The sequence below is a fragment of the Schistocerca gregaria genome, chromosome X, assembly GCF_023897955.1.
Source record: "Schistocerca gregaria isolate iqSchGreg1 chromosome X, iqSchGreg1.2, whole genome shotgun sequence".
NCBI classification, from domain to species: domain Eukaryota; kingdom Metazoa; phylum Arthropoda; class Insecta; order Orthoptera; family Acrididae; genus Schistocerca; species Schistocerca gregaria.
This window is the reverse complement of record NC_064931.1, coordinates 630,078,556-630,095,344: the sequence shown is the minus strand read 5'-3', so window position 1 is coordinate 630,095,344 and position 16,789 is coordinate 630,078,556. Positions and strand designations below refer to the sequence as shown.

Below are 16,789 nucleotides of genomic sequence, written 5' to 3'. Positions count from 1 at the left end.
GTATTTTGACCTTCATGCAGGTGAAACAAGAAATAAATATTAAAGTTCCATGTAATTCGTGCAAACTGCAGGTACCAATTTGTAGTAGTTGTAGACAATCAAAGGATTCTTTTAGTTTCTTGTTAAAACCATTCAAAAGTTTTAAATTCACGTTTGGTCCCTCAATTGATAACTGCAAATATTTAGGTTTGCCAAACCCAACAATATTTTTATACCTTTTAGCAAATCATTTGCCCTTGCACGTTTTTGAATGCCAGAATCAAAGTACCGTGTTGTTATTAATGATTTATCGTGATCCCAAAATCGTACATAGAAATCCATCTCTGTTTTTCAAGAAACAGTATTCATACTTTCATCAAATATGAGTTCAGTCATTTCACATTTGTCAATGAGGTAAGCAAGTTTATGTATTTGTATGGTGCCAATGCGTGTTCAATGCTCTAACAAAGTTTTGATTTTTACAATTTATTTTCTATGCAATTTGGCTGTCTGGAAATAATGAAGATAACAACACTACACAGTTCCGAACTGACAAATAACTCTCATGGTGCACAAACGCCACAAAATTTCAGCTCGTGTAACGTCATCTGATAGTGAATATGAGTACACTGTAGACTCATTCTCTGGATCATTCTGTGGCTTTGAATATATCACTTTGTTTGACACTGGACCTCCTATTAGAAACGACACAATCGATATTAGCTAGTAAATAATACACATTTACAAATTAATAAATTGTACTTCATACTAAAAATAGTTTATAATTCTTATCAAAATGTGGATGAAATTCCCACTTCCCTCCTAAAAACGAATAAAAAGTTGTGCCAGTGGATAGTTTCTTCCTGTCCCTACTTTCTTCCCTAGCTTAAACCTAACTTTTTCGTCACGTATTTAATGAATGCAACTGAGGCTTTCCATATCTACTATTGAGAAGAATCTTGTGCATAAGAGGGCAAATGTGATTCTTAAGTCTCAACCTGTATGATATTTGAAATAGCTTTCAGCTCGCACAGCTAACCTCACACCTACGAAACAGCCAACGGTCAAACTCAGTTCCAGTTGCAAGTTACCTAACAGTTTCCAGGGGCAACAAAAATTTTATATTCTGTATCTCATATAATTATTGACCGAATTTAGAAATTTGAAATGCTGTCGTAATCTACTTATTAAGGGAGATAATCTTACGTTGAAGGTTTAAGACTTTCGATATTGCATTGTGCTTGTACATGATTTCGAGATTTCAACATCCCATGGCAGAAAACACTATTTCAAATAAACTGCTATCTGAACCCATTCAAAACTGTACTACAATTTCATCCTGTTTGTTCTCTTTCTAATTGTTGTTGGTTATACAGTGTTACCAACTGTTATTACCAAGCATGCGTTCTTTTATTTGACGATCTGTGCAGTATTTATTTGTGTTGTTAGCAGGTTTGCTACCTTTATTCAGCTGCTGAAAAGTAAAAGTACTACCGAATACATGAACACATTTAAAGGAAGTTGTTGATTTTATTTTGTAGATACTGTACTTGATGCTGCTTGGCAGGAAACAGTCACTTGTTTCAATTTGATCCATGGCCACCACAGGGTGAAATGAGAGAAATTATTATAAACATCGCACAGTGTTGCAAAAGGAAAGAAATATAAACAGGAGAGTCCATTAAAAAAAGGATCAATAATTACTTAATAGTGATATTTGTATAAATGCTGCAAAGTGAGACACAGTTACTAACGTCTAAACTGTCATTCGCCTCTTCCTGTTCGTATAATTATGTTACAACACCCTTGATTTAATTTCATTACTACACAAGGTTATTGCCACTTCACTCAACAAAATGTCCAAGCAAGCATTCACAAGCTATAGATTTATCGAGACAAGACTGCTGATTGCTCCATGGTAAAGCTAACATCTAGCTATAACTTCTTCATTCATTATATTATGTCAGTCTGTCGCCATTGAGCAGTCGTTCAGCCTCATATGTCTGTTCGATATATATGTTGGTACAAGTCATTATGCTTCGTGACTATGACATCTTGTTTCCAACTGTTGCCTTCTGCAATGATTAACAGTTGATATAGTTGTACTAAACTGAATATGAACGTCTGTAAAATGCTTTTACAAAATTTACTACTTTCATGTATTTCTACCTTAGCAGCTCATCTGTACTTTATGCCAGACTTTGAAGCAATTAATTCTCCCATATCTCCTCAGCTCTCACACTATAGCACCAATCAGCTTCCTCAAATCCCTGCCTCATGTGCTCAAAGAGTATAAAACAATTATGAATCATTGTGTAAACATTGGATTACCAACCTGTATTGTGTGTATAACATGTAGATTCCTCTTTGAATATTCTAATTCTTTTTGGAATATCACAGATAGTTTAAATTAATAGTTTATCAATATGGGTACCGCACCGAAAAAGTTTAAAAATCAATGTTTCTAAATGAAATGTAATGGTTTTTTCTGTGTTTTTTCCCAGATTTTGAAAATTCCAGGCTTTTCACCAGGTTTTAAAGATTTCGAGGTTTACTGGACACCTTGCATATGACCGCTGCCCACTGCAACATTGGATGCCACCGTGTGGCACTGCAGGCATGACGCAGTAGCAAAAGTATGTAAGCAGAGCAGTCACGAACAAAGGGTCACCTTAGCAAAGATATGGGTTGCAAATGGGGGAAATCCACTGAGATAAGCTACTTTGAAAATGGGCATATTATTGTTATGCAGAGCCTGTGAGTGAGTATCTCAAAAATGGCAGAGCATTTCAAATGTTCACGTGCTACTGTCGTGAGCATCTACGGAAAGAGGTAGGAGGACAGTGAAATTACCACTAGGCGCTAAATGGTTGGACATCAACGACCCTTCATAGAATGTGTCATTCAGAGGCTTGTCTGCTCTGTAAAATAGGATAGATGGTAATGTGTGGCATCTCTGCCAAAAGTGCACAATGCTGGTGAACACACAAATGTGTCAGAGCACACCATTCACCGTACATTGTTGAAAATGGAGCTCGCCAGCAGAGCACTCCTACGTGTCCACATGTTGACCCAATGACATCGTCAGTTATGATTGCAGTGGGCATGGAACCAGCAGGAATCAAACATTAATCAATGGAAACATGTTGGCTCTTCAGATGAATCACATTTTTGCTACATTGGGTTCATGGTTGTCTCCATGGATGCTGTCATCAATGGCAGATCACAATGTGCAGTGCGCCACGGACATAGGCTAGTGAGAGCAGTATTGTGCTGAGGGAGACATTATCCTGCACTTGCATAGGACCTGTGGAAGTAATTACACACACTGACAGCTGTGGCATCCCTTCATACATGATGTCTTTCCCAACAGTGATTTCATCTTTCAGCAGAATAATTGTCCATGTCTCTGAACCAGAACCATGCTCCAGTGGTTTGAGGGGCATTGTAGTTAACTCACAATGATATCTCAGCAACCAAATTTACCTGATGCAAATCCTATGGAACCCATGTGGGTCACTGTTGAGCACCATCACCACATGTGCAAATCAGTAGCCCATTATTTACACAAATTACATGACCTGTATATAGACATCTAATGCTACATACCTCCACGAACCTACCACCAAACTGTCAGCTCCCCAATACACAAGGTAGTGATGTAGTTTGTTCCAAAGACAGACAAAACAATGTATTGAGCAGGTGGTCATGATGTTTTATGTCATCAGTGTATATTTGTGAGGGCCACTGTCCTTTCGGCTATTAGTATAGTTGCAAATCATACTAGTTCATAAATTTCCTAGACAACCCCAAATTTTTATTACAACAGTAGATACAAATAATGTTTGGCTTTCAAGTATTATTCACATTAAAGGTGTACACTTAAAATAGACATAATATAAAGCTTTGTTACAAAAAGAAGCTGTACCAAATGTCTGTGGAACATTGATTCAGTTTGTTATCTCCAGATGCACACTAACTTAGTTGTTTGTTTTGTATTTTCCCATGGATTCACACAACGCCACAGGAATAGACAGAAAACTGTTTTTGTTCATGGCAAGTAACTGCCTTATTTTGATCATGAGAATAAAATAGACTACCGTAAAGTAGCCACAATATTATGAAAAGGATAGACTGCTACTTACTGTAAAGATGACCTGTTGAATTGCAGACAGACACAACAAAAAGTGTTACACAATGAACTTTCGGCCGAACCCTTCTTCAAAAAAGAACACACACATTCGTTCATAGAAGCAGGCACACCTCACACCCACATCTCCACCCACTGCAGCATACTGGCTGCAGCAGCTGAAGATAGCAGTCATGTGTGCTCGTGTGAATGCGTGTGCACTCCTCCCCAAGAAGGCTTTGGGTGAAATCTCATTGTGTAACGGAATCTGATGGACAACCATAAGCTGTATAATGGAATGACAATGAAAATTTTTCTGGAGTGGTACTCAAACTTGGATATCCAGCTTATTGTGAGTGGTTGCCTTATCGTTAGGCTAGCCGAGCATTACTGTGTTGTTTAGAAGTACAGTGCAATGTTCCTTCATGCATGCATGCAATACAGGCACTGCAATACTGTATTTATGCAACAACATGGGCAAGCAACTTTCAATTAAAATGTCATCCCTGTTGGGGAATATACATAATGAATGTAAGAGTGTAGGTTGTAGACACATGCTTGCTGACATATGGAAGTTTGAGTCTGGCTGTGAGTTGTGCTCAGATAGTCTAATGGTAAGGCAATAAGCAGGAAATCTGTTTTCGTGTCCCAGTCTGACACAAATTTTCATGATCATTCTGTTATACAGCTGAAGATTGTCTCTATTCGCAACTGTGAATGAACTTCATGTGTTTTTTATCATACTTCTGAACAATACAAGCATTGCAGTATAGTGTTATCTATATGGTGAGTAACTGTCAATCCTTTTCATAATACTGTTGATATTCCAACCTGGACTTTTCATTGTTTTGTTATACCTTAAATGGCATTAATCTGGGGGAAAAGAAGTTGTTCCGGGGAAGTGTGTGTGTGTGTGTGTGTGTGTGTGTGTGTGTGTGTGTGTGTGTGTGTGTGTGTGTGTGTGTGTGTAGGTGTGTGTGTAGGTGTGTGTAGTTTGTTTTAATTCTCACATTCACCTCCCCCCCCCCCCCCCCCCCAACATTTCACCTGCAAGTATGGCTGACATGATCAAAGATTCACCCTCCATTAGTAGTGGAGGACTGGAGTAAAGTGCATATCAGGATATTATATGTATCTGTCATGCCAACCTCTGCAGGCATTTCCCTGGTCATTACTGCTGGGGTTCTGCTCTCTTTACCCACAACAATTGTTTGCTGCAGTATGGGAATCTAGTATCCATTTACCTTGAAGCTTAGTTTGTTCTTGTTAAGTGTTGTCATGTTTTTGAATTTCTATGGCTCACTTGAACAAATGGGTGCTATAGCTCTTCTCCACAGCAAGAACCTATGTGTCAATGAGTTTTAGTATGTGGTTGCTTTTGTACAGTGCGTGCTTTGCACACCTGATCTCTCCATCTGTCCCCATGTGTAATACCATTTTATCTTCAATGAACCCCATACTGACGGCTTGTCCAATCATTCTAATGTACACTTTTCCACATGTACAGGCGGTATATTCCAAACATTGCAAGTAGGTCTCGTTTTTTGTAAGTGGCCTTCGTGTTGTGTTTGCATAATACGTAGCCGAGGCACATTCTGCAGAAAGGACATATCCAACTTTTGTTCTTCTGCCGTGGCTGACATATTTGTGGCTTGCACTGGTATCATTCTATGTATACCAGTTTTTTTATACATACTGCCCCAGGTTCTCAGTATTCCTCAAAACTTATGCTGGTGAAACTTCAGAAAAATCATGAAACAAATGTCTTCCGAAGATTCTAAGACAAAAGTCAACAGGCACTTCCCCAAGTGGTCATGAAAACCTAAACAATTTTGTGTTAGGGTATATGTTTCAGTGTGAACTTTAAATTGTTGTCAGTTTGTCACAGAAGTCTCATAATATATTACAACTACAGACATACATACTCCGCAAGCCACAATATGGTGTATGGTGGAGGATACCTTATACCCCTTTTATATTCCTCTCTCAAATGGAGCTAGGGAAAAATTATTGTCTATACATATCCGTGCGAGCCCCAATTTCACGTATCTTGTCTTTATGGCCTTTGCTCAAGATGTACATTGGTGGCATTAGAATCTTTCTGCAATCAGTCACACATGCCGGTTCTCAAACCTTTCTCAGTAGTATTTCACTAAAAGAACGTAGTCTTCCTTCCAGGTATTCATAATTGACTTCACAAAACATCTCTATGGTACTTGTGAGTTGATTGAACCTACCAATAACAAATCTGGCAGCATTTGTCTGAATTGTTTTGATATTTTCCTTTAATCTGGCCTGGTGTGACTTCCAGACACTCAAGCAGTACACAAAGTGTCACACTAGTGGTCTTTTGCAGTCTCCTTTATATATGTGCTGCACACACATAAAATTCTATCAGTAAACCAGAGTCAACCATTTGCCTTCCCTACATACTGTTTTGCAATGTTACGCATAGATATTTAATGGATGTGAGGGTATCAGGCTGCACACCACTAATACTGCATTCATACATTGCAGGATTGTTTTTCCTACTCATCTGCATTAGGTTACATTTTTCTACATTAAGAGCAAGCTACCATTCATGACTCCAAATAGAAATTCTGTCTGTCAGCCTGTATTCTCGTACACTCACTTGATAACACTTCCCTGTACACTACAGTATCAGCAGCAGTCGCAGATTGCTGCACTCACCCTGGCACCAAAGACCATCTGCTCCAAAATACTTCTTCTTTGCATTGATGACTGAAAGGAAAAACTTAAGAATTGCTATTATTGACAGTACAAAAATACATAGTTTTGTGAAAAGTAGTGCACTAAACTGACTCCTAAAACCAGATGATACATTATTTAATTGCTACTAAAATAACAACAGAAATAATCAGTTATTGATAATATAATGTAACTGGATAGATAAAATATCTATTGACCAAGTGGCGGCAGAGGAATATACATACAAAAGGATGCTTTTGGAGCCAATGGCTCCTTCTTCTGGCAGTAACATTGACGGGCAGGAAGAGGATGAAGGCAAAGGACTGAAAAGATTCAAGGAAAAGGTTACTGTTCAGAAAAGTCACCCAGAACCCTAGGTAAGGGGAGACGTACTGGACAGCCAGAAGAAGGATCCACCGGCCTCCTCCTGCCAGTAGGGGGAGCCACTGGCTCCAGAAGCTTGTAAAAGTTAAATCTTCTTGTGTGTATGTTCCACTGCTGCCACTTGGTGAGAATATTTTTTATCTATCCATTTACATTAATAGGTACTAAGATTTATATGTAAAAAGAAAATTTAAAAAAGAGAGAGAAAGGCTAGAGGAGAAGAAAGTAGCAGCAAGACATCACTAAACATATATATTTAAAAAGAACTGCCATAGTACAATATAAAGAAAAATAAAATAACACTACTAGATTCAATTGCTCATGGTACTGTAATAATTTCAGCACACGAAGAACAAAGTTTCAAGTGCTGTCTTTCTCCAAATCCACGCCTTTACAACACTGCCAGCTCCCAGACTCAAGACTCGAATAGTATGTTCTCACTCATTCTAGCACACATCCATTCTAGCCTTCCAGTTTCTTGTTACTTTGAATGTAATGTATTATCTGTTAGCTGTAACTGGTTTCCTGCATTGTGTGGTACTGATGACCCCAGTAACATGCTGTTATCATCCTTAGGTACATACAATGTGAAAATTGCTTGTGTCCTTATTACTTTTACTGAATATACAGAAGTAACCAGGATACAATGCATGACCAGTCAGCATGTGGATCATCCCCCTTTGAAAGGATTTGGTGACTTACTTTTGCACAATCACTTATGTCCAATAGAATACTGGACTTGTCTTTCTGAACTGTAAGACTCTTCCAGATATGTTGCCATTCATTTCCATTCATATTTTTAGCTTTACCACTTTGTGATTCAGTTGTTTCCCTAACTTTTCAGGTTTTATTTTTTCTGAGCACATATATTGCATCCTTTGTCCTTATCTTTAAGTTGGCTGATGAGTACATTTATAGTATCCCCCACAGGAGACTCGCAACACTCCAGTGAGTACATACATGACATGAGTTCGGCCTCAAGCAATTGCAGTACTTCTCCCTTTGCTGTGCTGCAGTTTTAGTCTCTGTCTATATCTTTTCTCAGACTTATTCACTAGCACAGATTCCCTGCTTACAACAAACTAGGTGGAACATATATTCTGGCTTATGTCACTTTGTTCCCTTTATTTTACACCACATATTTCTGTTTATTTTATGTTCAGTCCCACCAGCTGAATATGATCTCCATTTTTTCAAAATGTAAGAATCTGGAAGCTTTGTAGGAAGGTCACTCAGCATGCTAGCCTTTCCATGTGAAGGGGGGAGGTGGGGCTCAGGTGCCCGCATGGCGGTGACCACCTGATGACGCACAGGCACTGGCCAACAAGGCAGGTGGCGTATGCTCTAGCGGATATTTAAAGTCATGAAGCAACAAAAGTTATCGGCTGGTGCCATGAGGCTCTAGCAGTCTCTTCAGACAAAAATTCATTGCAGATTATTAAAACCCTGAAAACTTTCCCTCCTTTGCCAAATCATTGCAGGAAGCCAGAACCAAGTGACTTGTAGTCACGTACTCGCCTGAGTTTGTGGTTTGTACTTGTCCATCCTAACTTTTGAGATGGATTTGCTTCCAGAGAAGGTTTCAATCATGTGTTACCAGTGTGATTTTAAACTGTATTTCCCACTCCCAATGTGGTGCTTAATATGCCCGTGCTTAAAAGCATGTCCACTCAGTGTGCACGTGACCCAATTTGTGGAGACTGTGACCGGCCACTTCATGAAACCCACAAACTGTGGGTGTCAGGGTCAGACCCCATCTTTCTCCCACCTTCTCTCTGCCCACCTTGTCTCTGCCCACCTTCTCTCCCCACACCCACAAAAAAAAGTGATCATTTTGGCAGTGCTAGCATGTAGGACAGGTAGGAACATACTGGGAGGGTGCTGTTTCTGTTTCTTCCTGTAAATTCTTTAGTTCCATATGTAACTACACATTATCTGCTTTCATTTGAGCAATCTTATCAATGGCCTGTCGAGCTGCTACTTTCTCACCAAACGCCATTTCACTCGCCATCCATTACCGACAGAAGCCAAAAGAATTAAATGTAAAATATTATTAAGTTTAGAGAGGGAAAAGTAACATGACCATACATCTCCCTACAGTGCTTATAGTTCACAATTACTCACATTCTTCTGCTGACCACTATTGTTGAATTACTGCTGCATTTTTGTTCTGCAACAATGTCCAACATCTGTTGAAGCCCGCCCCCCTACGCCCCACCCCTAGCACTTTTGACATTCCAAATACTGGATGTTGGGGCTCTGTAGCGAGTAGATGAGGCAGTTCCAATCACATTCTGTTTGCAGGCAGTGGATTCATTTATTTGTTTACAACAGTTTATTACAGAAGACTCATCCTGTGAGTGAGAGGTGCGCATCAAATCCATGATCCTCAGTGCAGAATGCATAGTCATGAAGATGCCTACAGATACTATACCCAGCAGGGTCCAGTAGTGTGACGATCCTGTGGGGTGAGCATTCCTGGACGTCAGATGCTGGTGCAGCCATTGAGGCCCAAGGCTGTTAGCTAAGTGAGCTGGTGGTCTGCCATGGTATGTGTCGGCAGTGGAGACATCAGTGAACAAACCCTGGTCTCACAGCTGGCTGCCAGCATCTGTTGTAGCTAACAGAGACAGCTGCTCCAGTGGACGGTGAGTCAATGACAATGGCCACTCAGTGGTAGCCCTCTCCTCAGCTGTGACAACTTCAATGCCATTTGCTGGTTGGAATGCCAGTATTAATAAGCACCAGGGCATGCTTATTGTTGGACAGATACTGCGTGTGTCATGTACTGCTTGAGCTGCGGGGACACCAAAGTGTTTAAAGTCTTGGCAATACTGGTGGTCATAGTCTGAGCAATTTTACCATTGTACTGAGATGGGTGTGGTATTGAAATGTTGCACTAGCAGATTACAGCAGTCAGTGTGATTAAAGCCACGATCACCTGCACAGGCCTCTGCCAGTACAATACTTACATAATTAGATCAAAGTTGGGCTAACATCTCTAACTCCAGGTAAGTTACCTCTTGACCAAGGAACTGATGACCTTGCTGTTTAGTCCCTTAACCCCCAACAAACCAATTTATAGTACCACTAATTATCTCCTCGAATGTTTCTCCAGTTTTATACTAAAAATCCTTATAGGGGGGCACTGTGGGCAGGGTAAAAACCACAATAACCACAATTGAAGACCAGCAGTATCTTCCAGTGTGCAGATAATCTGTCAACAACAACATCTGTAACATGAATGTAGGCTTCCTAGACGTGGCGAAAGAAGTAAGCACTTTCCTGACTTCAAACTGGCTGACCCAGCCAGTTGGGGGGACATACAGATTAATGTAGATGCCAGACTGTGGTGCTACCCTACATTTTTGCACACAAAACAATTCCAGAGGCCAAAGAAACAATGATTGACAGAAAAAGTTCTTCGACTGACTGGGGATTGAACCCTGGAGTACATATATAATGAATAAACAAACACAATTTTTCAACTAGGGTATACAGGGTGTTACAAAAAGGTGCGGTCAAACTTTCAGGAAACATTCCTCACACACAAAGAAAGAAAATATGTTATGTGGACATGTGTCCGGAAATGCTTACTTTCCATGTTAGAGCTCATTTTATTACTTATCTTCAAATAACATTAATCATGGAGTGGAAACACACAGCAACAGAACGTACCAGTGTGACTTCAAACACTTTGATACAGGAAATGTTCAAACTGTCCTCTGTTAGTGAGGATACATAAATCCACCCTCCGTCGCATGGAATCCCTGATGCGCTGATGCAGCCCTGGAGAATGGCGTATTGTATCACAGCCGTCCACAATACAAGCACGAAGAGTCTCTACATTTAGCTGTAGCTTTTTTAGTAACTACTGTGAGGACGTCATGTGGATATATGGCAACCATTGTACATTTGATCATCTCCAGTTGTGGCTGTCGGTTTATCCTAAAAAATGGGATCACATAAATACCCCCGAGAGCATTCTTCAGTTATCATTTGACCATCGTATCACAAGTTGTTCACACTACATAGCAGTAGTCGTAGTTGGTGTAATACAAACACATAGGTAACTTTGTGTTCATAAACTTTATGAACAGAGAGAGCCACAAGAGAGGATCATAAGTTCTAGTGAAATCTAATATTCTGGCAAAATCTAATAGTCATAACTATTGCCTATGATCATAGTTTTCATAGTTAAAAATATCATTGACTGAGTTACCTGTTAGAAAAACATGCTGAGTTTAAGTTCTGTTTGTTCTTGGTGTAGCATTAGTTCATTGTGTAAGTGTCAAATGTGCTCTTTGCTAAGTATGTTAAACAGACATAGTTACAGTAGATCTTTTGTTACCACCCTATTTAATAATTCCTGCCAGATAACTGGAATCATATCTCAAACACAAATACTTATGTGTAGCTGTTGCACTAGGTAAGGCATTATTTCATACTACAATTATTTGAGGACAGTGTGAAAAATTCATGGCACAAAAATTGTTTATCCGTGTTTCTTTTTTTTATGTTGCTTCTTGTTGCGCACAGGTATATGCACCTGATCTACAGAATAACGTTCTTTGTACAGGGATTTGAAGGGGTTTGTGTTGTGTATGTTTTGTTAACATGCATAAACTGAAATACAGTGCCACCACAAAATTCTTAGTTTTGGACAGTTTATTAGCAAGACAGATTTAGCCCAAGTTGGTGAAAACTTGTAAGAGGTCTACTCTGTCATTACAGGAGACCCTTCATCTGATCCATTTGTCCTGTTTTCTCTGCTATTGTGCAGTTCATTTAACAATACAGAAATAAGAAATTTTCTTTCATTAAATGGAAAATCTCTAATAATACTAAGTGTGCACATTCACCTTGAAAAAGAAGGCTATGAAAACTAATCTCTCATGCAATATTACTATGCCATGTTATACCTGTTTCAAATAAAGTGTTTCTAGTTGTCTTGTGAAACCTTCAGCTGCATATCATATGTTAATTACACTTACAAATAATCTTCCTGTTGGTGTTAAAGATCTCTGTCAGTCACTTATGGAGACATAAGGGTTACTTTATGGCCTTTTGAATTTGTGAAACACAATTGTCTTTGAGCAATGATTGTGCTGGTCCCCTCTGGTTTAGCTTATTTTGTTTTGATGTATATTGTCTTCTATGTATCTGTACATACATTGTTCAGTTGTTTGCTTCCGCCAATCTGATACTGAATGTGTGTGAATTTGTTCTTTTAATTAGTATGATAATTTACTTGTATATGACTACTCCATTTGGCCTATTATTTCACCAAGCAAGGTGGCGCAGTGGCTAGCACACTGGACTCGCACTCAGAAGGACAACGATTCAATCCCGCGCCCGGCCATCCTGATTTAGGTTTTCCGTGATTTCCCTAAATTGCTCCAGGCAAATGCCAGGATGGTTCCTTTGAAATGGCACGGCCGACTTACATCCCCGTCCTTCCCTAACCCGATGAGACAAATGACCTCGCTGTCTGGTCTCCTCCCCCAAACAACTCAACCCCCAACCCCTATTATTTCATAGTTGTTTTGGCTTAAACCATTTGGTCTTCCTCCAGATTATTAACAAATTCTTTGTAATTAACTTTCCCATGTTGTGATTAGCATCCAACTTGATGCCCTCCATAAGCTGCTGGAGGTTCATTCTTTCCTTGTGTCCCTACTTCATTGTACTAATCTGTTTTGTTACTGAGTGGTTAATTGTTTTAAAATGTACAGGATGATTATAATTAAAGTTAAATTTTCAAACCACTGTAGAAATAACACCACTAGCTAGAATGAAGTCAAATTGCTAAGGAATATTATCAGAGGAGGAGGAAAAAATATGGCAGAAGAAAAATAAATAGTTACAAAATGAAGCATAATTTAATAGTGGTCAACAACAAATGACAAAAGAATCATACAGCAATGCCTAAGATGTACGTTTGACATTAAACAAACTGTACTACTCAGTGTGCATGGGTGTACAGGTGTGATACTGTTAGTTATGTAAGCCCATCCTCCATGGCAAGGTCATATGACATCAGATGGGAAAAATCAATTTTTAATTGTCCTGAGACCAAAAACCACATTAAAAGCATAAATTAAAATCAAATTGGATTATTAATTTCCATGTGACTGGTGCAAAACATGTTCAATATGCTGTCCACCATTTTCTGCAACAAGCTGAAATCGAGAAACAGCATGTTCCACAACTGATCAAAATGTTTCCAGGGTCACGTTCAGAATGTGTTGTGGAACGCATGCCTTCAGTACAGCTAAGTTTTGCAATCGGAACACTGAACACAACATCTTTCAGGTAGCCCCACAACCAGAAGTCACACGGATGGCGGCTGGTAATTCTAGCATTTCCGAAATGGTGCTTCAGCAGCTACTTAACTAGATTTGCAATGTGCGGAAGTGTGCCATCTTGCATAATAATTATCCCATCCATGCTGTTGGAGAGCTGGAGTGAAATCGTTGCGCAAAAGACACTCATAGCGCATAGCAGTGGCGGTACAGGTAACAGGACCTGGAGCACCTCTCTCTTCAAAAAAATGTGGCCCTATAATAAATGATGCTGAAAACACACACCACACAGTGACCTTTTCAGGATGAAGTGGTACTGGTTGATTTGTGTGTGGATTTTCCATTGCCCATATTAGACAATTCTGTGCAATAACATATCCTGTCAGATGGAAGTGGATTTTGTCTGTCCACTTCGATGCAAGCAAGAAATTCTAAGGCAAAGGTCTCTCATGATGGCAGGTCAACAGGAAGCAACTCGTGCAAATGGGTAATGTTGAATGGATAGCAAAGAAGGATTTATCACAGGATTTTACACACAGTGCTCATGGGTATGTCAAATGTTGGGGCAATTCTCCGTGCTCTACATGTTTGCACACCACCACTTGTCTCCTCTTGCATTGCTGTGGTCACTGCTTCCACTGATGTCAAATCAATTCATTTCCTCCTCCTATCAGGTCGCACATCAAGAGAACCCAACTTTTCGAATTTTTTTAATCTTTTCTCCAAACCCACGGCAGTGATCGGACCATCACATTATTTCTACAGCGTTTTGAAAGCTTAACTTTAATTATAATCATCCTGTATTTGTGTAGTTTCCCTCTAGAGTAACAGCTAATATATTCCACAATATTTTGAGTAATTTTTACCTCGTCTAGAACTGGTGATGTCTTTGGCAGGTTACTTAACTTTTGGTCTTTTTCACTTTGTGTCCTGCCTCTCTCTAATGTTTGCAGTCTCCTGTTTATTGTTTACAGAATTTTGTAGTTCCAACATAACCATAAGAAATTTTTCATTGCTTTTATATTAGATTTTTAGAGCCATACAGCTTATAAACTGGCATGTGAAAGAAATTAATAAACATAATGGTGGACAGACTGCCACAAAGCAGCTAAATAAATGTATAATTGAAGAATGAAGAACACAAATGTCTGCAGTTTGTATTCTTGACTCTTGCATATGAAATTATCCTCTTGAGCTGTGATAAAATAATTTATTGTTAAAATATAGTTGCAATGTATTTGGTTACAGGGTTATGTCAGCTGGAAACATGAAGATGATAAAGTCATTGCATTTGAAAGAGCAGAAGTTCTTTTTGCGTTCAATTTTCACATATCGAAGAGCTTCACAGATTACACTATTGGCGTGAATGTACCTGGAGAATATAAAGTGGTTCTGAATACTGATTCTTCAGAATTTGGTGGTCATAATCGCATCGATACCTCAGTCTCACATTTCACATCAAATGAAGGATTTGCAGGCCGAAAATATTCTATTAAGGTTTGTGCCTCTTAATTCCTAAATTTTTATTCTCTTTTTTATGTTCTGTCTGTGGTAATATTCTCACTTTGAGCATCTTTTTTCTAGGCTTACCTGCCATCACGAGTTGCTGTACTATTTGCAAAGGTTTAAACATTACGTATTGTTTTGTTGCTCTGAAGAGGTCTTAATTGTTACCATGTGATATTAGATTTAGGGATCAATTCGGAAAAAGTTTTATATGATTTGAAATAAGTGCTTCTCATCTTCAGTGTTTGTTGAAAGTTGATTGCTATAAAAACTGCATTTATTTGATGTCTTCTGAAAAACAAATGACACTGTTGACACTAGTTGAATTATATCTATTTTTAATACTGTTATTTGAATGTAGTACTGAAATATATTTTTACTGTTAAATAAATATAGTGCTGCATTAATATGCATTTCTCAATTGACCTCTCATCATGATAACCCATCCATTGTCACTCCATTGAGTTTCACAGTTCTGGTTCATAAACAATAGGGCTAAATTAATGTTACAAACTTCCAGGCGGACATAATTATAGATTTCATTAATCTATATTTTCATCACACAAGCGTCCTACGTGAGTTGTTTGCTTTCCTGCACCTCTGATCCAAAAGAGCACATATTGAACATAATTTATTACAAAAATTCCATTTAACTTGAACTTTTGTTCTACCTATGAAGAAAATATTGCAAACACGCAGACCTACACACTCATTATCCATGTAAACTAACAGCACAGAAATTGGTTTGTATCTTTGTATTCATAATGTAGATAAAAATTCATTCAGCTGTGTATGTTTAGTACATTTATGACAGAGGTGTTGTTAAATAACACATCATATTGGAGTATAACATTGCAGAATATTGCTGTCAATACAATGAGTTTTCTACAAGTCAAGATGAAGTAAAGAGAAACATGACAAAGGAAAAAGTTTCATTGCAAACAGTACATAAAATGTGAAGCGGGTCATAGTTATCTATCAAGATGTTTTCAAATGCCATATTAAACATGGTCATTGCAGCTCAACACCAGTGAAGGTGGAAACCAACAGGTGATACTAATCCAAACCAAGTCATCATTAACAATTATTTCCTTTTCACTCAGCCATTGGATACACATACAAACATAAACCAATTGAACTGTAATAACTACTATTGCGTTCTTGATGATACGGAACACTGCTCCTGCACTTCTCAGTATTTTGCATAGCTCTTCGGGAAATTCATTTCTTTATGATGTATTCACCTGTGCTACATAATTATTGAGCCTGTTATAAGAATTGAATTGACACTGAAAGAGCCTCAGATGACATGTGTACAGTGCTCGAGACAAGCTCTAGTGACTAAATACCACTTAATACTTTGATTGACCGAGCGAGGTGGCGCAGTGGTTAGCACACTGGACTCGCATTCGGGAGGACGATGGTTCAATCCCGTCTCCGGCCATCCTGATTTAGGTTTTCCTTGATTTCCCTAAATCGCTTCAGGCAAATGCCGAGATGGTTCCTTTGAAAGGGCACGGCCGATTTCCTTCCCCATCCTTCCCTCACCCGAGCTTGCGCTCCGTCTCTAATGACCTCGTTGTAGATGGGACGTTAAACACTAAGATCCTCCTCCTCCAATACTTTGATTGAAGTGACAGCAGTATACATGTGGAACACACATAGGATTCACCTTTTGCAACGTCTATCTCCCCTCCTCCTCACCACCCATCTCCCAAGGGAAAGTTGAGATACTTTGATATCAATCTGATCTCCCAGCTACCTCCACCATATCTTT

General features: G+C 38.9%; 1 protein-coding gene across 1 annotated transcript in view; it reads left to right on the top strand.

Moving 5' to 3' along the window:
* Positions 1-15,419, top strand: part of LOC126299493 (1,4-alpha-glucan-branching enzyme-like) — an 84,398-nt gene extending 68,979 nt beyond the window's left edge. Inside the window, exons 13-14 of the mRNA XM_049991438.1 lie at positions 14,755-15,003; positions 15,091-15,419. Coding sequence (XP_049847395.1) covers positions 14,755-15,003; positions 15,091-15,135 — 294 coding nt within the window. The 3' untranslated portion in view covers positions 15,136-15,419. The remainder of the gene's footprint in view (positions 1-14,754; positions 15,004-15,090) is intronic.
* The last annotated feature ends 1,370 nt before the right edge of the window (positions 15,420-16,789 follow it).